General features: G+C 38.4%; 1 protein-coding gene across 1 annotated transcript; it reads right to left on the reverse strand.

The window, feature by feature from the left end:
• Window positions 1-26: 26 nt before the first annotated feature.
• Window positions 27-20,957, reverse strand: PRKAA1 (protein kinase AMP-activated catalytic subunit alpha 1). Its single transcript, NM_001039603.2, has 9 exons — window positions 20,765-20,957; window positions 14,898-15,039; window positions 13,047-13,140; window positions 12,071-12,215; window positions 10,591-10,678; window positions 9,481-9,705; window positions 6,793-7,279; window positions 5,569-5,695; window positions 27-3,161 (listed from the first exon to the last, which is right to left on the reverse strand). Exons 1-9 carry the CDS (start codon window positions 20,892-20,894, stop codon window positions 2,917-2,919), a joined length of 1,683 nt encoding a protein of 560 aa, NP_001034692.1. The 5' UTR covers window positions 20,895-20,957; the 3' UTR covers window positions 27-2,916.
• Between the last annotated feature and the right edge of the window lie 1,944 nt (window positions 20,958-22,901).

Consider the following 22,901-nt stretch of genomic DNA (forward strand, 5'->3'; position numbering starts at 1 on the left):
GAGACAGCACACACCTCCAAACGGGATGGTTAAGTACTTTGTTTTTACTTTAAGCTTCTGGAAGTTTAAAAAGTCAACACAGTTATAAACAAGCATTTTTGCATTCATTACTTGGTCAGAAAAATCAACGTAGGAAGTAGGCACATCTTTATTAAAGAACAGGACTTCAAACCTTACAATGGTAATCAACTGGTAAAATAACATTTCCCATTTCGTAGTGAACACTGATAATGAGACAAACAGGACAAACCTGACATTTGCTTCAGTGCTTTTAGCATTACACACCCAAATTATACTTTTCTTTTTAATTCATTACCTACTGAGCTCAGAGATAACCAGGTTTATCCATGCTTCGGTAAAGTCAGAACACACAGGAAAAATAACTCAGCACACTCCAGCTGCATGTGCTTTGCTGTACAGAGGAACACACCCGACTAATCTGTACATTCGCATCAATTACATCCTTACACTCCTGGCATTTTTCTCAATAAAGTTCAGTCTCACAGCCTGATAGGATGCTAAAAAAAAAAAGGTCTTCAAGCTCAGTAGGAACATCTGAAGAAAGCAGTTTCAAAATAAAGATCTACAAAGCATAAGAAAGTGACGTGACAGACAACTGCACGGGATTCAAATAGGGTATCAGTCCCTTCCTCCCTCCCCAAACCTGTATTAGAAAAAAAACCTCCATTCTATCACAAAACCTTTGGCCATCAAAACTGTTGCATCATACCCACAAAATTCACCTCATTCAGACAAGAAGACAAAGTAAAAACTGTGGCGGCCTTAAAGCACAGGAGGGCCAAAAGAAGTGTATAAAAATTAAAAGCTGTTTGCACCTTTACGCCTTGCACTGGTGATCAGCATTACAAATTTACAAACAGGAGCAGATACCATTTGTACATATTTACTTAAACATATGCAAGAGACAGTTTCAGTGATCCCAAACCAATTCCAGATGAGGAATTACTGCAATAAAAAAATCTGTGCGTTTGTTATATTTGTACAAGTGCAATACTTAAGTTTCAAAATAAAAGGATAACAAAATGAGCACACCTATTTATTCAGAACATCAGAACCTTTCCTTACATGGCTGAAGAACGGACTTAAAAGTATGACTGATAGCTGGTCCCACGTACTGCCATCTCAATCTCAATAGTTTAAATGCAAAGTTTTATCTGAGAATCCTCCCGCTCTGCGCTGCAGTAATATAACCTTGCGTTACAGGGACCGTGCGAGACACTACTTGAGGACAAAAAACAAGACAGGCCACACAGTTGCCCAGTTGAGAAGAGCTACAGCAGTTCTGAGGCTTAAGTATATGTAAATTTTTTCAAATTTGTAACAAAGGAATTTCTGGACTGAAGCCAATTGAACTGCATCAGACTGTTCTTGTCATCTGTAGTTAGCAGTGTGTCAAGGATGGAATCTTAGACCCATCATTGGCAAGAAGTCCCATCCATTCCAACAAAGTCCAAGTTTCACTGTTTATATTAATGCCTTGATTTCCAGTTTCTAAATGGGAGAACAATCTTTCAAACTAAGCCATGAAGTCTATTCTGAAAAGAAAAATCCCCAATGAAGAAATAAAAATGTTTTATGGCAATTTACTGATTAATATTTACATCCATTAGTGCTAGATGAAAACGGAACTGTGGGTATGTACATCCAATTTACAACATATTTAACATTTTTGAGCAAATATATCTGATTCAGCATTTAAGGTCATTTTCTTAAACATTTCTTCTGCAGTTATGGTTTCTGTGTTATCCATAACTGCGACCTACATTTCAAGATTTCCTAACTATTAACACTTTAGCTGACAATTTCAGCTTTAAATACTCAATTGAAAAACTGCACTATTAATTTCTACAATTTAAATGCAAAAATTTGTGTAAGGGTAGCCCGGAAAAACTTAGCCTATAGACATATTTCAACTGCAATTGAATTCTATACAGCATATAGTAAGTTAACATGTGATGTAAGCAGACATATCTAAGTATTAACTTCTTTTTTTAAAAAAGGTGTGTCAATTTCAGATTGTGGAATAACATGCAACAACCCCTAGGCTGTGCTCTTAACTACATGCATATACTTCTAAGGATTCTCAGTCTGCAGGAGCTGTGCTGCTACTACGCTATGGTATGAGCTAGCAAACCTGCCCAGATCAGGAGCTTGCTCTCAGTGCTTCAGAGCAGTAATTTGCTTCAGGCCATTGCGTGGCATATCCTCTCAGCAACATCTCTCTTGGCACTGCTGTGGCTTCAACTGTTCTACACCTCAGAGAATTTTACTCATAAATGTGCTGCAGAGAACTTACGTGTACTGAAAATTACAATTGGTTGGATTTGCCAACATTTAATCAAATTTATCAATTATTGAATGTTATATTATAGCACATCAAACTTTGTTTAAAATGTCATATACTGCTGAATAAAGGGGGAAGGAACAGCAGTTTTAACACTTTACTGTTAGGAGACATTAACTGTTCTGATCAACTGAGGCACAAATGTAGACAGTGACCAACAAGTCATACTTAGGTCATTGAACCTGTAAGTGCACATTTTCATACAGTGCTCCAGATGTATGCATCACCAACAAGAAGGATAAGAAGGACCATGTAATATAAATGTTATATAAATACTAACGTGCATTCATTGAAAATGTTACAAGCACTGCCCAAGGGGCATGTGACTTTCTGTACCTGTATTAAGCTACTGGATAGCAGAAAATCAGAATCCACTCCAGCTTCAAAGCAATATACCTAACTGCTCATAATAGCTTTAATCCCCAGGTAAATTGCATTTTGCAGCTAGTTTTTTCAGCGCCTTTGTTAATTTAAATTGATTACAACTGGAAGCATCTGACTACAATTTATGCATGCTTATTGCTGTAAAAGAAATAAGCCCACCTTCAAAGTTATTGTGCAAGTATTTTAATAAGATTTGCACACATCTCAAAAAATTCTATTGTATGACTGCCTGGTCTTGGAGTTAAGTCAGCTGTCGAAGAATCAAGTGAAGAGGTCATTGATGAGGTAAGGGATGTATCTGCAGATTTTCCTTGTGCATCACCATCTGAATCTTTCTGACAGGATCTGTAATTGCTCACAGAACCTGATCTCTGTGGAGTTGCAGTCCCAGACTTCGTTTCAATGATTTCATCTGAAAAGGGCAGTAGAGAGTAAAAAAATTAGTCATTCACATTGAACCAACCAGAAGAACAGTAAAACATCTTCCCCTTCTCAGACTTAATCTTATTTTTAAAACCTTCATTAAGGTTTTAAAGGTCTTTTAAGGTCTTGCTTCACAAGAGCTGATGATATAGTTAATACAAAATAAAAGCTTATACAAACAGTAGCAGGAGCAATCATCCTTAGTACTGTACTATCATTAGTACTGTGCTATGAACTGTGCTTCAGGACTACCTGATCAACATTAGACCAGCAGCCATCATATTTTTCAGTCAGTAAATAATTTCAGTGGCTAATAGTTCAATTGATTTACCTCATTTATCTTTAAAGTTAAATTTAAATGGTTACCTTGTTTAAGCCAAACATTCTGCAGATGCTTTTTGCTAGCATCCACTTCATTTTTATTGTATTTGGTTATTTATATTTTATTGCTAATATTCTTAAGAGTAGTTGATGCATTGATTGCTACGATTTACAAAAGTGAAAGACAAATTAATGTGTTTCTTTTATTATTTTATACACGTTGGGCTATAGCAACTTAAGCTTCCCTCCCGTATTAGAAAGAAATAGTTCCATCTTAGACGTAAGTTCTGAAGTATCTCTTATCTTACTTTATAAACTGAACATTACCTTGACTCACACTTGTCACTAAAAAGTTAGTTTTTTCCAGGAAAAAATAGTGAGTAAAGGAGGGACTGTCTTTTCACATCAGTCAAAGCTACTTGAAACTACAGTCTCATAAAAGAAATACTGAACAGTCTCATAAAAGAAATACTAAACAGGCAAAAAGGAACATTAAATCAGTTTCATGACTGAAAGGACTGCCAAGTCCATGTCTTTAAGTTCTCCTCAGGAGCTGAAAGGCAGGAATGTGACAGGCTGTCCTTTCTAAGCTGAATGGCTCTAGGCAGTCTTCTCCCCTCTCACTGTGTTGGTATTTTTCTTACATTACAGTTTGTTAGTACAGGAAAGTGATTAGTTCCTTTTATCAAGTATCACTGGATCTAAGCAAGCAGTTATATTCTTAGGGACAGAACAAAGCAAGAATAGTGCTGAATCATATTAAACTGACCAAAGACTCTGCCTAAATCATCCTATACTGCAATCCAGTTAGACTCCTGCAAATCCCTTCTCCATGCCCTCATGTTTTCCTAGGTATGTTACAAAAACCATTAGCTGTAGACAATCTTGCTTTTTTCTACCCTGCCCTTAAAAATGTGTTTAGACTGTAGCTCTTCTGTTCATTTTCAGGCAGATACCTAACTTCCAGTTGTACTGTCATTCTATAAAGTATGATCTTCCTTAGCTTAAGCTACCAGCTTGGAAGGCACTTCAGTAACTGCATTTACAATTCCTAGCTAAAAATCTGCTACTGCCACCAATGGTGCATTGATTTTGGCTTGCAGCTACATGCTGATCAAGTTCCTCATTCCCTCCTACATTACCCAGCTCAATGGCAGAAGAAAATATTAAGGCTAAAAGCAAGAAAATTAATGGGTCAAGATAAAGATGTTTTAATAAAAAAATAATAAAAAAACTAAGGTGATGCAAAGGTGATCACTCACCACCTCTCACCACATGACTGATGTCCAGCCAGTGTCTTAGCAGTGCCTATCTGCCCAAAATCTCCCTTGTCTCAGTTTTTTGTTGTTTGTTTGTCTTGGTTATTTTTTTTGGCTAAACATGCTACTGTATGTCATAGCATAACCCTATGGTCTGTATAAGTCACCTTTCTAGGCTGTCTCCCTTTTCAACTTCTTGTTCACCCTTGGCCTATTCATGGGACATAGCAACATATGGAAAAAATGAAAGCCTTGATATTCTGCTAGTACTTCGCAACAATAGCTAAAACACTGGTATTGTCAACACTTTTGGTCAAAAATCCAGAATACAACACCATACAGACTGCTACAAAAAAATTCCACCTCAGCCAGACTCAGAACAGTAATATACAAAAATCAAGAGAAGACAATATACCTACACGTCAAGCTTTATCTTCACTAGGAAGAGATATTCACATGCCTACCCCATATCTTAATTAATGTTTAAATCTGGCCCTCACAGGCAGGTTAAGTTATCTAAGTATTGCCTCTTCATAGCACTGTCCCTTTTAGTACCAGTGACAACCAGTGCTGGTAGAGACACACAAACCAGTAACTCAGGAGTTGCTATAGCTAAAGAGGGTTTTGAGAGATGAACTAGCTAATCATTCGATTCCAGGACCACTAGAGCAGGAAGGAGTAAAGAAACACTAAAACTCAGGTCTGGCTTTAACTGATAAAGGTCAATGGTTTTAATTTACTTATTCACAAGTAAATTAAGACCTGGCATTTAGAACAATTTCCCTTATAGTTCCATTAACACAAGTCTTCACATACCATCAATGCTACGGAAGTCTAGTAAATATGTTCTGCTGTCCACTTGATACAGTTGTAAACTCATTTTAGAATATGCACTTGTCACTGGATTCTTCCGTCGAACACGCAAGTAGTATGGATTTACAACCTAGTACAAAAGAGATTTGAATTAGTTACCAGAACTGATTGAGATGCAGAGCACACTGTTCTTATTTCAACTCACTAATATTAAGTGATTTCAGGCTTGCCTCTCAGGGCGCAGTTTGTATTTGTTTTTGTTTTTTTTTTTCCTACTGGCAAAAAACAAAACAAAACAACAACAACAACAACAACAACAAAAACAACAAAAAACCACAACATACACATTCTCAGAGGCCCAGTAGAAAGGTTAGACATGTTAACAAGATTTTTTTTTTTTTTGTCAGCATGAATTGCCTCTTCCAAAACCACTCTTATACAGTAAGCAAGTTGTCAGTGCACACACACACACACACACACACACACACGTTTTCCTGCACAGGAATGTCATCAGAAAAATCGGGGGAGAAAACTCTCTAACTCCAATGTAGTGTAAGATCAAAAAGCATTCCTTTTAATTCATGATACGTACCAGGCAACTTGACAATCAAGCATGCACTCCTGGAGTTCAGGTTCTAAATTTAAGCAGTTAAGACATTCATATGCAATACATTTCCTGGAAACCACATACATATTCATTATTTTCCAAGAATTCATTAATACACGTTAATGTCCCTTTGGGCATGCATAGTGGGAACCTAGGGTGGTGACAGACCATTTCCTTCATCCTCATTTTTCTATCTTCAGCTTCCTCCTGATATCCCTTGGCTAACCTTTAGTTGTTTTCCCCCACTTTGGCAAATTTTCATTGCTTGTTATGTCATAATGAGTGACTTTCTATCTTGGTGCCCTATAACTCAAGATAATGTATATGAAATCCAAGAAAAAGTCCTTGCACCTGGTGGATGCAAAGATAAAAGTAGTCTATTGTGACTTCAGTGACCAAGGATTATTCAGAAAAACATGACTGTGCACATACTAAACAAAGCTAAAGTGGAAAGTTTTAGAACTAGTACACATTAATTTCTTTTTGCTAAACTAATATATTGGTCCTTTAACAAATGTACTTATCACTATTGCTGAACCAGCCTGTATCAGGAAGACTTCTAGGCTATATACACAGCTCAAAATCTACTGTTGCTTGTAGTGAAGAAATTATATTTTTACCTTCCATTCATAATCCAGCTGCTTAATTGCTCGACAAACTTCAGCCATTATATCATTCGGTCGACTCTGACTCCGTATCCCCAAATGCCACTTCGCTCTTCTTACACCTTGGTGTTTTGATTTCTGTGGATTCAGCTCATCAAGAGTATGGCGAGGCCGTGGTGCTTCAGCTACTAAGAATGGCACTCTCTCAGGATGAGGGCGAGACAGATGGTGATCATCAAGAAAAGAATCTGGCGGGCTTGTAGCCAGGTAGAAGTCTTTGGCCTCGTTCATTATTCTTCTATTATCTATAATGAGGTGATAAGCAACTGCTAAAGGATCCTGATGATTTCGGCTATACAGACAACTTAACACTTCCTCTTCGGTACATTCAAACTTCTCACATACTTCTTTTAAGGCTTCGTCATCAATCATGGTAGAACTATACGAAGGGTCTTCAGGAAACAAGTATTTGGGAAGGTCCTGCTTAAACCATTCGTGTTCCCTAGATTTAAAAGTAAACAAAGTCTAAGTCTGTATGTAGAGCAAGCCTTCTTACCAAGAGATTCTTTTTTAAAAGTTGTATTTCATATGTACACAAAGAAATCACAACTGTCAGCCCAAGTGTACCTTCTCTGTGCTTCCAACAAAGCAATCCGCACACTAAAGCAAATGAAAAATTCTATAGAATAAAAAGCATTAATCACAACATTTTATTAGACATTCAGCATTAAAAAAATAAAATAAAAACCCACACCTTCTTTCCTGCAAGTATTGCTATTATCTGAGCTCCAAAAACTCCTTATTGTAACTCATCAACGTGATGTCTATGTAACTGGATGGTTGTTTGTTGGTTTTTTTTTTTCCTACTTCTAGTATCTTAGATTTAAGAATATTTCAGCTGAAATATTCATGCTACTCTGCTAAAATTCTTAGGCTATCCCATCAAGGAGTCCCTCGTACATACCTAACAAAGTTAAGAAATCTTGATGAGTAATAATTTCTTTGACAGATATTCAAACGAGTATTTTCGAATAAAATCAAACATGCTGCCCTTAAGAATCATAAAGGTTGGATAAGACCTCTGCAATCACCTAGCCTAACCATCTACCTACCACCAATATTGCCCACTAGACCATGTCCCTGTGAATTTTTTTCTCCCCCCATTCAGAACCCCAGCTTGTCTCCAAGACATACAAAATTGAGGGAAGGATATGGAAAAGTCACTATCTACTGCTGTATATATAAGTTTTCATAAAAGAAAAAAAGCCAACATATAGATACTTCATCTCATTTTTTTTCCTACGATGAAGTAACATATGTACGTAGAGTAAGCTGCTTAACTAGCCAAATGAAATGGCATGACGCTGTGCTACAGACAAGAAAACTTTCAAAACTAAAGATCTGCTACAGATTGAACAGCAGTTGCATTTGTCAAGCTCTAGTTTCAGCACGAATGAGTTGAGCAAAGTAAACTTTCATCAATAATGAATGCCTCAGAAGTGGAGAAAGCTTTTCCTATGCCACTACGAAGCACAGCCCCAGCTGGGTAGATGTGCCTAGAACATTGTTACTACTCATTAAAATGAGCCTCTCCTCTTGCATATGCACACATTTGGCCATGAAACAATTAAGGTATTCAGTTAATGACAGTCAGGCTGCCCTTTAAACTGATATGATGTTTTATGGCTGAGGACAGAACTGTTAAGGATTCAAAATCCACCCATGTTCTGCAACCAAAATTTTTCAACATATTTTCCAGTACTTCTAGACCTCAGATGACTTAGATGAGCTAAGTTCCTATCCACTCAAGTTGTACAGCTCTTAGTTCTCAGTGCTTTTGTTTTCTGATAGGACCTGCAAAAAAAATATTCCTTGTTGTAATGAAGTCGTAAAGAATATATATGATATGCACCACATTTTTTTCTTAAGATAAAAAAGCATGAACGTAGTTTCCAAACTTCTACAACTAGAGGAAGCAGCACCTTCAATAAGATAGTATTTCAGTGCTCTCTTCTTAGAGCTTCTCAGAAAGGAAACAGAAAAACTTAAAGCTGTGCTTCTTCCAGCAGTTTACGAGATACCAAGTCTCTATTTTACACATTGCATATTTGCCAAGGCAATCATCCACTTCAAAAATCACAGCCATCATGGACTACAGATTCAAATATATTCGTAGCTTTAGCTCATCAAAATTCTGTGCAGTAATTGTCAGTCTAATGCACATTCATGCCCAGATTTTGAAGCCAAAACAAGAAGTGTTATCTTACACACAGAATATTCATCTTAACATGTTTTTTCCACAGTCTCCAGAAACATGAATTAAACAGTAGTTATGCTGAATTAACAGCTGTAATGTTTTCTCAGATATTTAAAGCATAGAACAACGGTTCTTCAGCCAAGATGTTCTTTGTACAGAAATAAATAGTGCTGCGCAGTTTTGCAAGTCATTCTGCAGCAACTTTATAAACACAGTCCTAAATCCAGTTTCTCAAAATTCCTATAAAGTATATGTTTACTGTAGCCTCCAATAGATAATTCTTCCAGGGAGATGAGAACCACCAAAGGCCAAATGACCAGAAGCTGATTTTTTCCTCTCAGACTGTAAAACAAGGATAAGTTGTCTGACTAGTTTCTTCATACTGCGTATGTGCACTACGATAATAATTCTAGCATTCTTTGAACAGACATCAGTTAGTATTTTACCTAATGTCTCGGATTGTTGCTCTCTTCATTGGATCCACTTGCAGCATATGTTTCAGAAGACTAATGACAGATGGATTCAGGTACTGAGGGGTATAAAAGATACCATCACATATCTTCTTAAAAAGTGTTGGCACGTGATCATCATCAAATGGAAGTGTTCCACATAACAACGCATAGAGAATAACCCCACTGCTCCAAATATCTACTTCTGGGCCTGCATATAACCTGGGAAAAGATTAACTATTAGTGATTTGTGTTTAATACTTAAAAAAAAAAAAACTTAGAACACACCATGCTTTCTTATAATAATTGCACAATCTTAGGGACAACTAATCTGCAAGTACTACAACATTCACATTCTGGTTTACATGCCACACCTCTCTTGAACTCTAGTGCTTTCCTTTTTCAAATACATACAGAAAGCTAGGGGAAACTACATACTTGCTCCCTCTATTATGTATAAATACTCCACAAATACGATTTAAGACAATGGCCAACTGAAAAAGAGTTGCCTCTAATACCAGGAAGCCTGTGTTATATGCTGCATAGATTCCACTCCAAGAATGGAAACAAGGTCATCCACCTATTTTCCAAATCCAAGATGCTGAAAAAATTCAAGGAAAAAACATTTACCTAGACTTACCACATCTATGCTATTGCCAAGATATATATATATAAAAAAAAAAAAAAAGACATTTGGCCTACCGTCAACAACAGATGATATTAGGGTAGCTGTAAACAATAGACTTGACAATGACAGTCCAAAAGAAGTGGAAGTTACATTCAGGCTGAATATCCATTCTGCAGCAGATATTTCATGGCTACTTAACTTCGCAGAAAACGTCGCCTCTAATTCTATCCATACCTCTACTTCCTATATCAGGCACATTGCACACACTGGATTTGGGGCAGACATCACCTCCAACTTATCGGTGCTATTCAAAGCTAGTTCAGAGAAGCCTTATACATTTATGAAAAATTATTAAGGCAACTAACAGCTCAGCGTAGTTTCTTCACATCAAGCTGATAAAGAATTCTGTAACCTTTGGAATAAAGCAGTTAAGTAACTGAAGTGCATGTACACATGTATCCAATAAAAAAAACAACTACCTTCCTGAAATTACTTCCGGTGCAGCATAGTTAGGGGAACCACAGCTTGTTCTTAAAAATTCTCCATCAGACATCATATTTGATAGACCTGAAAGTGCAGAAAAGTAACTACTAAAAATTCAGAGAACAAAATGCTTGCATACTGCATATACCATCTAGAACAAATCACTAGTAATTTGACAAAAGTTAACAATTTATCTCAGCTAAGACGTACATTTCTGTGGAATCAAGTTTTCACACATGAGAATACCACATAATCCTATACCCCATATCCTATTTGGTTTATCAGAAATTACCAGACAAAAGTTACCACTTCTGGAATAGCTGTGGAGAATGTTTTCCTGTTTTCTCAATCAAAGCCTCATCATCTAGATTACTGCAGTCCTGAAAGCTCAATTCAAAGAGGAGGCATTATGCCCTTTTACCAGGGACAGGCTAGGAAATGGAAGTACACAGCTTGACCAACTCTGACACTGCCATATATAAAGCCAGTATTAAGCTCTCATTTAATAAGCTAGTCATGATTTACTGCGTGCTATGCTTCTGCAGATTCTTCAGTCACAGAAAGAGTTTTTATTTTTTGTTGTTTTTTTTTTTTAAGTTGCTGTGTTTTATTTCTTCATCAAATAAGTAACTGCATCACAAACAATTTCTATGCAAGAAATTACTAGGATTCACAATGTGTACATACTTGAACACCATACTTTCAAAATATAATACTTCATATTACCTAGCATATTAATCAGGCACTTCAAAGAGCAGATATTATGTACTACTTCTAACAGGAGATACATTGTGATGACACAGCTGCATAGATACCTTACTATATTCATACAGTCAGGTTTCTTCTTTCAGATGATTCTTCAGAACTAGCTACCAGTCTCACCACCAACTGTGTCACAAACAGCTCATACAAACTATCAGATTCTCTGACTAATTAGAGACCTGTGTAACAAAGAGCACAGGTGTTTGTAAAATCAACTTTTTACACTGCTACATTTTTCTTCCCCAATCACATCTTTGGAATTCACATTCTACTGAGCAATCTGCTTCTTAAATATAAAGAACTGTCCTTGCACTGTACTTCCAAGAGTGTTATATATCTCCTTTTTACAGATGGAAGAGCAAGCAAAAGGAAAGTCAGTTTGCAAGTGGTAAGGTGGGGAACTCTGTCTCATTTCAGAGAAATATTGTTAAGCAAGACCAAAGAAGGCAGTTCTTGGTTTTGCTCAGTAACAAAAAATACCTGACTTGAAAAAGAAAGCACAAGGGAAACCAAATGCTACAGCTGTGCATGAACAATATTTTCTATTGCATTCATTTTATTCAGATTTTATCCTACCGATTCAGATTTTATCCTACCATACAAGACATTCAAGTAACCAAATATTAAGTATGTTCCATAGCAATTAAACCTAAAGAACACACACACACACACACACACACAAATGTTTCTAGGATAAAAAAAATTAATGCTTACCAAAGTCAGCTATCTTGGCATTCATGTGTGCATCAAGCAACACATTTTCAGGCTTTAGATCTCTGTGAACTACCATGTGCCTGTGACAGTAATCCACACCAGAAAGGATTTGCTGGAACAGACGTCTACTTTCCTTCTCATCAAGCTAAAACAAGAATTTTAAACAATTTTGAGAGTAAAAGATGACTTTTTCATAAATTACAGAAAGTTTTCCAATGACCTAAAGCTATCATTTATAGTTTTGATACTTTATACAGCACATCTTTGTGGCAGAAAATTCCACAGCTTACATCATTTTGCTTCTGCCAAAGCTCTAAAATGAGTAAGATAAAACAAGATCCACCTACTCAAGAGTAACTGACATTCTTTGAAAACTGGTTAGGTAAACATTATATGCTCAGTAACTAGAAACATTATCACCCAAACTTTAATTCTGCCTAACTGCAATACCAAGGTACTTTGGTAGTTAAGTACATAATAAGATTTAAATAAGAGAAAAGCTGCTGACAGTCATCAGAGCAAGTAAAATTTAGATAAAATTTATGCTCCTATTGGCAGCTTTGCTCAGACAGCATAGTTGGACATTCCTATGAACACTCCCTACACTACATCAAAGCTAGCCAGGATGCTTCTAGTTATTTGTTAGACTAAGCTATATAGATAGTTTGCCATAAGGGACATCAGAGAATTAACAGAAACCAGTAAAAGAGGGTAATAAGGGCAGTAAAACAGCTTCCCAGTAATGGAAATAATGCTTTAGCAAAGTGGGAAAAAAACAGCGTGACTTATATATGAACATCATGTTAACATGCTCTGAAACAAAACACATGTAGAAGATGAAACCATAAAATATCTTTAACTGTTAACAGCAAACATAAAGCTGAATACATAAAAACAAACCTCCATTTAACAGGAATGTTGCAAAAGCAATAACAGAATGCAAGTCATTGATTTGTAGAGTTGAACTACTTCTTACCCTTCCATTTTTACAGATATAATCAAACAGCTCTCCTCCAGAAACGTATTCCATCACCATGAAAATGTCAGTTGGGGTACTGATGACCTGGTACCTGATAGAGAGAGGTATCTATTAGTCTAAATACTCAGTATGAGAAGTTAGTTACAACTGGTTAAACATTTTAAAATATATTTTTGTGTAACTATTCCCACAGTACTGGTTTTATCAGTCAATTTACAATCACTGCAGTAACACTTTCTCAGAAGCTGTTTCCTTACGTTTTACTTAGGGATGCCGCTGTTGTAAAGACTAGCAGAAAATTTATATTTCCCCACCAAGAAATTCTGAAGCCATGACCAAGTCTCACTACTAAAGTAATATTTTAATACTTTCAGCAAGAAGTTACAATGCAACCTGACTTCTAACATTCCCTTTCATGACTTTCCCTATAACTCTGAAAACAATAAGCTGTATACTTCAGACAATCATGAACAACAGTTCATAGCTGAGATTTCCACAGCGATTTCCATTTTTTGGGTAGAGAGACTGTGAAAAATGCTGGAAGACAAACCTCTCATCATCTCTGAAAATAAGCTAGTCCACATCTCTTGAAAGATGTAACCATGCTTCTCTACAGTCAGTTCATTTTTCTAGTTACAGAAAAGGCAACTGCAGAACGCAACAGTTACATACCAATAACATAAGTGAGGTCAAACTCCACAGAGCAGATGACTGAATGCAGGAAGAATTTTTACAGAGAAAACACAACACATTCTATTGCTAGAGTCTAAAGAACAGGGAGGAGATGCTTCAAAGGTTTTTAATTAAAGCATGGCATAGAAGAGAAGTCTTGCAAAAACAGACCTAAAGTTGTACATACTGATAAATCTTTTTATAAAGTTTTTAATATAGTGTTCCAAATTAGAAATTGTCTTATTTGTCATCAAGCTGAAGAAAACTGTTTCATCCCACTAGTTCCCCAGTCTAGTTTCTAAAAGCATAAGCAGCATGACCCTAAGTTACCAGCCAGTCAGAACAACAATATCAATTATAGCTCAAATGATATTTTTACACAGAATAATAACCCTTCAGCTTTGGAAATTCAGGTCAAACAGCTGAAAATTCTGGGAATCTATCAACGGTATCATGATCCTAATACAATTCTGACAATAAAAAAAATAAACCACCATTCCACAATTAAAGAGTGAGAATCATCTAGATGTACTCTGGATATGCCCTAATACATGCAGAGGCAGGCTATATGAAAAGCCAAAAATCAATGGCGTTTATATCTGTCTTAGAAAATAAATTACAAAGCGTCTAGTCTAGGACATATTTAGTTGTACTCTGAACTCTACTGATAAACTACTGATTGCCTAACAGATAGACACGCAACAACTTTTTGCATACTAGACAAGAGGTAACAACTATATCAATGAATTCTGAAATATCAGATTACGCTTAACAGACTACACATCCTTAATTTAGAAGTATTTTGCAGAGCCATCTACATTAGAGAAATCACAGATGATCAGCATGTTATTAAAAAATACTGAGGGAAAAAATGCAGTAAGCTTCCTATAGAAGTACACTTTACAACCTTTTTCTTAATTCGTTTCTAGGCCAAAAAAAAAAATCAAATATAATTAGAAAAAGAACATTAAAGCACACTTCTCTGTCCCCCAGAGAAGATCAGTTTTGTGAAAATGCAGTACAGGGGATACTGAAAATGGAATACTGCTTCTTAGAAGCTGGTTAGTTTCCTAAGAAGCTACTGCTAATATTACTGCCCTTTGGACACATTTCAGGTCAGTGAGAGCAAAAGAGACTATTGCTTAAATAGATCTGATTATAGCAAACAGAACTTACAGCTTAATTATATGAGGATGTCTGAAGAGTTTGAGGTTCTGAATCTCCCTGCGAATTTTTCCTACAACGTCAAGGCTGCGAATCTTTTGTCGATTCAGGATCTTCACTGCAACTTTATGTCCAGTTAACTCATGCTTGCCAACTACAAAGAATAAAAAAGAATTTAGTCAGATTTTTCAATTACTCCATAAAGGACATTCACTAGATTATTTCAAATATAGACAAGAAATATTACAATTAAGATGCTAAATATTCCACAAACCCCCATTATCTTTAGGGAGGCTGAAGAGCACATGGCACATCATGCCTGCTGTACCCCAAATACCTCTCAATTCTATTGAGAAAAGATGAATTAGAAACGTTAAGAACAACCTTAAATCTCACACTTGGAACTCTTGCAGCACAACTGAATTTTTGCACTATCACTAGCAAAACATTTTTGTATCCCAAAACACTGCCATGCTTGTTAAGGAGGAAGACCATTCATTGCTCTGTATGAGTCAGTCTAAGCTCACTTGAAAATCCTCTTTGACATGCTCTCCCTGCAGCTATTCTACTCAGACAGCAAACACTGCTGTTACTAAAACATGACTGCTTCCTTTCCCTCAAGAAGCATGTTTTTGCAATTGGAATTACTGCTAAGAGTATCCAATCTTGAAATATTGATCTGTCTTTGTAGCAGTTTCATCCTATAGGACCTTCACATTGTAAGCAACTACATCACACCAGTGTTTCACTGTATAAATGGCAAAACATAGATGAAATGCACAAAATAGCTTGTCATAGTTAACGTTGGATTCTATCTCTTACTTTTTTAAGTTTCCGCCCACTTCTAGAAGAATTTTTTTGGTTTAGAGGAAGTTGGTAGAGTAAAACATATTCTAGCCTGTTACATCCCTTAAATTCCTTAAGTTTGCAGGTGCTTTTGGAAAACACCACAACGAAGTTGCTAAGAAAATGCAATACCAGATCACAGATGTACTACAGAACATAAGCATCTCTTTCACTGAAAGACTTGGATGTCTGCATAAGTTTCTGTAGGCACTCATTCAACACTGCTAGTATCACAAGTACATCCACTTCAGTTGCTATTCAAACTCCTACCTTCTAAAGGCAAGCCAGATTCCAAGACACCAAAATGGTTCATTTTTGCCCACTTGACTGACATTGGTACCTCTGCAGAATACAGTAGGCTCACTCACACACATGTATCTCTTCACATGAAGAATTTATCTAAACCCCAAGCTTTATTTAAATACAACCATGGGAAGGCCATGATAAGTAATTCAGATGTTTTGTTAATATCTCCATGCTGGAGAACTAGTTCCTATGTATTATACATCACATATAATACATTTATCTGCAAAGCCCTCATGAATTTTGCATTTCATTGTTATTTTACAGTGCAGCTAGTTGATCTGGAAGCACTTACCTTGCTTTTAGAAAAAGAAAACATCAGTGAAAACATCAAGGTGAGCATGGAAACAAGGACTAAACCAGTATTCAGATAATAAAGCTTCAGACCAGTGGTGTATGACAGCCTACCTCTTCTGAAAGGCACGGCTCCTTCCTAGATTAATAGTTTGCAGCAGCAATCCACAAAAATCTTTCTGTGTCCAAGAGTTAGTTTTTTCAGAATTAGGAGAAGTCTATCCGTCATTTACAACATGAAGTTGTCTACACTGAATTAAAAATCTAGTGCAAGTAGAGAGACAGATATCAATAAACTCCTCAATATTGTGTTTATAACAAAAAGATGACTACTCTGTAAAACAAAGCAGTTTGTATAAATTCCAGCAGAGAAATACCAATGTAGTGGATTGTGCAAGACCCCGAACCACCCTGACGGGGTGACGGGCTACACTCTGTACCTGACAGCACAGGTAGGCTCGCTCCAACTGTACCGCGGGGAAATAAAAGAAAAAACAAGCCTCTTCTGATTCTGAAGAGCCTTATCTAAAAAGCAACAGAATAACCAAAACATTGTGCAGGAGTGTTCATGCTGCTGAGGAATGCAGGGTAGTATACACATTTGAGCAATTACACAGCATAACGCATATTCAGTTCTGACACACGTAGTTTCATCTATCAGTAAATTTGTTTCATTTCTGATTTGTCAGTATACCCTAGATGAAAACAAGCTTTTCTGCTTCTTCAGCACTGTTTGACAACTTTAAATAAATTAAAGAAGTGAAAACATAGCAGCCTTCCACAAGGACAGAAAAATCCCAAAAGCCTGAGAAGTCTTCAGCAAATGAACAAGCTTAATGACATTTCTTCAGTAGTTTTTGCCTCTCTGCCCTTTTTTTCCCCCCTCAAGTTTAAGGTTACACAAAATCTAGCTTTAAGATTGGAGCTTCCAGTAATCACCTTCGTAAGACTGACTTCTTGCAAATGTTATCCACAGAGTATATGCGGCACTAGTCAACTACCACAGATCATACTTTAAATACTAAACAGCACTCTTCTCAGAAAAAAAATCTTTCATTCTTCCCAGACAAAAGTAATCTTCACTTTGCTGTCTAATGTAATAGCAAATACAAGTGTTTCTACATGCTTTAAAAAAAGTCAAGATTGGAAGATCTGTTGTTTTATTTCACTACTGTGAAGTATTTTTGCAACATCATTATTTTGTATGTACCTCACATGGGAACTAATCTACAATTCCACAAATAAGCAGATTCCGCATGCCTTAAGAACAAACTAACTTTATGATGGAGCAGTTCAAAGTATATTGACATTGCTGGCTATTTTTGAATTCAGCACAAGAATGCAACTGAAAGCAAGATAACATCATGTACAGCCCATAGAAAACCAAGAAGCCAGTGTTATCTTTCTGTAAGCTACTCTGTATTACCTCTTAGCATAAGTTTTATCTACAAGAGGGCTGGCTTACAACTTAGAAGTATATTTAAGTTAATCAAGTTAATCATTCTAGTACTCTACTAGTCTTAAAAAAATAAAAGCATTGCAAAGAAAGGTCCCTTTGCATACCTAATATACCCCTCTTTATTCTTTGATAATAGACTCCAGGTTGATAATCATCTAGGCTCAAGAAAACCTTCAAGATCACCAGATCCAACTATCAACATGACCTATAGAGTCCCATCACTACTCTATGTCCCTTAGTGGCCGGCACATCCACATGTCTTAAATACCTGCAAGGATGGGGACTTCATCTGAGCAGCCCTTTCCAATACTTGCCCGCTCTCCCAAGGAAGGAATTCTTCCTGATATCCTATACAAACCTCATCGGTGCAATCTGATACCATTTCCTCATGTTCTATCACTAATACAGACTTCAGGTTTCAATACAGCTATGCACAGCAACAATTTTTCAAAGACACTTAGAGGTAGATCCTTTCAGTTGCAACAACTTCAACAATGACAATTTCAACTGTTTAAGTGCAGAAACATTTGTCTAAATTCAGGTCAGTAGGCCTTCAGCTGGAAAAGAAAAACAACTCCAAGCCACAGGAAATATGATGTCCTTATGAGATGTAGGTACCAGTTACAGGCACACTGAGGAGCATCTCTTCAGATGTCCTCTGCAGTTGGAGGTAGAAGAAACAGAAATACATGGCTGTGCAGTGCACAGGGAGCTCTCACTAAACCCTGGGCTTTGCTAAATCACATATAATTATACAGCCTCAATCTGGCAGACCTGGCATTTGCTGGGTGGCTCTCACTTGGCCATATCAGAAGCTGTATAAAACAGAATACTTATGAGATCTTTGGCACAGGAGACCACAGAAAGTGAAATTTAGTGGCAGGAGCAGACTCTTAGGTTGCCTTGTTTGATGGTTGCACTATATTATTTTAGTGGTCTTTTCCAACCTTAATGATTCTATGACTAGATGTAATCAAATCCAAACAATCCAAGCCATGTAATCAAATACATTGACAGAAACCAACAATCCCAGCCAAGGCTCAGTAGAGTAGCACCCCTTAAAATTAAGATAATGTTGTTACTAACTTGGAAAAAAGAAAGAAAGAAAGAAAAAAAACAGCAGTTAATGCAGTGCAAAGACATATTACTCAAGAAATACATCAAAGAGCAAACTTATATTCACTGTTCCCTCCCAAGTTTCATCAAGGCCCATTTACATCATTTTTGTAGTTTATACAGATCAGTGTTCTTAGTCTAGTTGTAAAGGCCTGGACATATTTCCAACCACAAACAGTATGCTCAGTCTCATAACAAATTACTAGAAGTCTGACTACTCCTCTCTTTATGAAATCTAACCATCTGAAACACCTGGAAATAAAACTCTGCTTTTGGATTCAGCAGAAAACATGATCAGTTTTTTAAAAAGACAACACTAAAATAGTAATCATGGAATGGCTTGGGTTGGAAGGGACCCCAAGGATCATCAAGTTTCAACCTTCCTGCCACAGGCAGGGCCACCAACCTCCAGATCTAGTACTAGATCAGGTTGCCCTATCCAACCTGGGCCTGAACACCTTCAGGGACGGAGCATCTGCCACCAACTTAGGCAGCCTGTTCCAGCATCTCACCACTCCCTCGGTAAAGAGCTTCCCCTTCACATCCAAAATCAGAGGTTAGAATAGTGTTTTATGCCAAGAGCCTGTATAATTTAAGTGAGAAAGTACATCACAAAACTCAGTTACTTCCAGCATTCTTTTCTGCCTTTCACGTCAGCAGTATTTTCACTTCGCCTGGACATGAAAGGCAAAAAATAATGCTAGGACCAATTATCTTTTTTATGATTGCTCATCTGAGGCACAGTCAGATGAACTAAGTAATTAACTCAGGATCATAGAGTCAAATTAAGAGTTAAATGGGCAAAACATCACATAAGTAACAATCTGTGAGAGTACAACACCAAGTGAAAAGGTGAACTCATCTGACAGCTAGCTTAACAGTGGGAAACCTCTGATAGTTACTCACAAATCCGTTTTTCCAGCTCATTTTTAGGGCTGTCGCTGCCATTAAATACCCTCTTCCAAGAAGACTGTCATGGTTTAACCCAATTTAACATGGCATCATACCAGATGCTATGAAGGAAATCAGCTCCGCACCAGCTGAAGCCATGACAAAACCATCCACCTGACCCCACAACACACAAACTCATGGAAAATCCTAGCCAAATAAAAATGGGACGAGCTTTTTCTTATAGCATAATCTCTCACTGCCAAGTGAGGAAACCTTACCAGAGCCACCAACAGAGGCAGAGGAATTAGGGAAGTCTTTAACTCTTTTCCTGCTAGGCAGCATATTTGCTGCATGCTATTTACAGCCCAGTTGTGCAAGTCTGAGCTGTAGAGAAACTTCAGTTACCACGTGCCTCAGCACTAAGATTTCCCACACCCCTGTGTCAGCAGCAGTGCTCGTTAGTCAAATAATTTCAGGCACTTTTTTTTTAATGCTTTGCCCTTTACAAAGCATGAAAGCTCGTTGTCCTTACAAGGGCATAAAGTATTTGCGGGACAAAATGCAATCTCGCGGGCAGCTGTCTGAACGTCATCCACCGCCGTTACAGATGCGACCATACTCGTAGCGCACGCAGGAATTCTGCTCCGGGAACGATGTCTTCCAACGCGGAAAAGAAATCCCCCGCCCGGAGGGCCGCCCTGCCCCGCCCCGCCCCAGCCATGCCCGCTGCCGTTTCCACGGCCCGGCCACCCCTCACAGCCAGGGCTACCGCCCGTGACCACACGACCTGGGACCCGGAGCCCAGCCCGCAGCCCTGCGGCACTCCGTGATACAGCGGCCGCCTCTCCGCCTGACAGCGCAGCCAGCCTCCGGCTGGAGCCCCGGCAGCCCCCGTACGCGCCCAGCCAGGTCCCGGCGGGCAACCGGCCCCAGCCCCGAACCTGACGGAGGAGAGGGTGCAGCGACTCACCCTTAACTTTGCCGAAAGTGCCGACGCCAAGCGTGTCGCCCAGAATGTAATGCCCAATCTTCACTCGCCCGTGCTCGTGCTTCTGTTTATCTGCCGCCGCCATCTTGAACCAACAGCTGAGTCTGCGCATAGTGGTGGGCCGGGCCTCCGGTGAGGAGGAGCGCCCGCCCGCAGCCAGCCCCCGGAAGCGAGTGCCAGAGTTCTCCTTTCCCGCCTTCCGCCGGAGCGAACTATTTCCGGTACAGGGGTGGAGGCGGTGTGCGCTGCTACTTCCGGGTTGAGTGGTGGCGTGCGCTCGCGTCGTCTTTCACGGCACTGTCGTGAGGGGATATCTTCGTTGCCTACCTGCTCTTAACGCAGAAGTGGCGCGAGCCGTGGTTCCGCAGCGGGCGGCCTTTGGGCGTGTAAGGTGAAGAAGGCTGGCCGTGCCATGTTTCTGTCCCCGTGTTGTACTCTGCCTGCTCCGTCAGGGAGGTAGCTGAGGAGAGTTAGCTGCTACCAAACCAGTCCTACTGCTCCCATGGCAGCAAACACAGCCACGCACAACAAACAGACAAACAAGTCTTTGTATTTCTAATCAGTGTCACAGATTAAACCTGTTAGTTCTTCTCACCCATTTCCCTTCACCTGGGCCAAATCCAGAGCCAGCAGGATTCCAGTGGGAATAGAATAGGACCCTCCTGGGATGGAAACATCCTGCCCCACCCACTCATTTATGAACAGTGCTCTGGTGCTTCTGGCCCTGAGTCCACCTGCAGGCTGCTCTGCCTTGATGCACTTCTTACATACCACAGACCAACAGCTGTTCTTGCCTGCAAACATAATTTCCAAATTGCTTTCCTACCCTGCCTTCAAATAAACAGATAGCATTAGAAGAGTGTCAATTGGTTGATCCACACTGTGGTCCAGAGGAGGGCAACAGAGATGATGGGAGGGCTGGAGCACCTCTCCTACGAAGACAGACTGAGGGAGCTGGGTTTGTTCAGCCAGGAGAAGAGAAGCCCTGGGGAGTTCTCATTGCAGTACTTGAAGGGAGCTTGCAAGCAGAAGGGAGAGCAACTTCATACACAATCTAATAGTGGTAGGAAAAGGGGAAAGGCTTTAAAGGAGGGGAAAATTAGGTTAAATGTTGGAAAGAAACTCTATTCAGAGTGGCAAGGCACACATTGCCCAAAGAAGCTGTGGATGCCCCATCTCTGGAGGCATTCAAGACCAGGTTGGATGGGACCCTGGGCAGCCTGATATGATGAGCGGTGATCCTGCCCGTGGAAAGGGTTAGAACTAGATAGTCTTTAAGACTTAAGTCATTCTGTGATAACTGGGCAGATATTTGTCCTGGGAAGATCACTGACTCAATGGGAATGTTACTGCCAGCTCCCATCCCCCTCCAGACTAAGTGAATGACAGCAAATGAAATGCTTTCTCTCGCCTCACCAAAGCACAGCCACCAAACGTGTTTTCAAACAGATGAATGTATTGCAGAAACTGCATAAAAATTTTCCGTGTGCAAACACCACAGGAAATTAAAAATACATTCTTTATAGTAATGGGCTTAAACTTGATTCAGAGAGCATTCAGTATTATGTTACAGCAGTCATGAATTTAATAGAATATTGGAAAAGAAATTTTGGTCCCTAAAAAGATCTTTATGCTTCACAACATCCCTCCGTGCTAATGGCATAAAAAAATCAAAATCCATCTGTTTTTATCTATGGAAGAAAAAAACAGTAAATTTCAGGGGAATTTAAAAAAAAAATCCTTTTTCATTTGATTAAACCAAGTCATTTGTTCAGCCAATGGCAAAACACAGACCAGTAAAAAATGTAGGTGCTATTGTTAATATGCACCCTGCTACAGCTCGGGGCCTTAAATAAAGTAACATTTTACATGGTAAAATAGTCAAAACAAGGAAAATAAAACTAATGATTTTTGAGTGATTTAGAATGTAAATTTCAAGCATTTTCATGAGGATCATCTTTGAGCAGAAAATGAGATGCTTTCAGCAAACACTACATGACAAGTAAAATCTTTAATATGACCGAACTTACATAAAAGATAATATGTCATGTAGGTCACGAAGGTATTAGCATTCCTCAGTAATCCTCTGTTAATGTGTAAAGACTTCTGAATTCAGGTA

The sequence above is a fragment of the Gallus gallus genome, chromosome Z, assembly GCF_016699485.2.
Source record: "Gallus gallus isolate bGalGal1 chromosome Z, bGalGal1.mat.broiler.GRCg7b, whole genome shotgun sequence".
In the NCBI taxonomy this organism is placed as follows: Eukaryota; Metazoa; Chordata; class Aves; order Galliformes; family Phasianidae; genus Gallus; species Gallus gallus.

Excerpts from the sequence above, each read along its gene's own strand:
- PRKAA1 (NM_001039603.2), bottom strand. The coding sequence starts at position 20,894 with ATGCGCAGACTCAGCTGTTGGTTCAAGATGGCGGCGGCAGATAAACAG. Across the intron at positions 13,141-14,897 it reads CATCCTCATATAATTAAGCT|GTACCAGGTCATCAGTACCC; the intron begins GTAAGTTCTGTT and ends TCTCTCTATCAG. Across the intron at positions 10,679-12,070 it reads TGCCAAGATAGCTGACTTTG|GTCTATCAAATATGATGTCT; the intron begins GTAAGCATTAAT and ends CTGCACTTTCAG.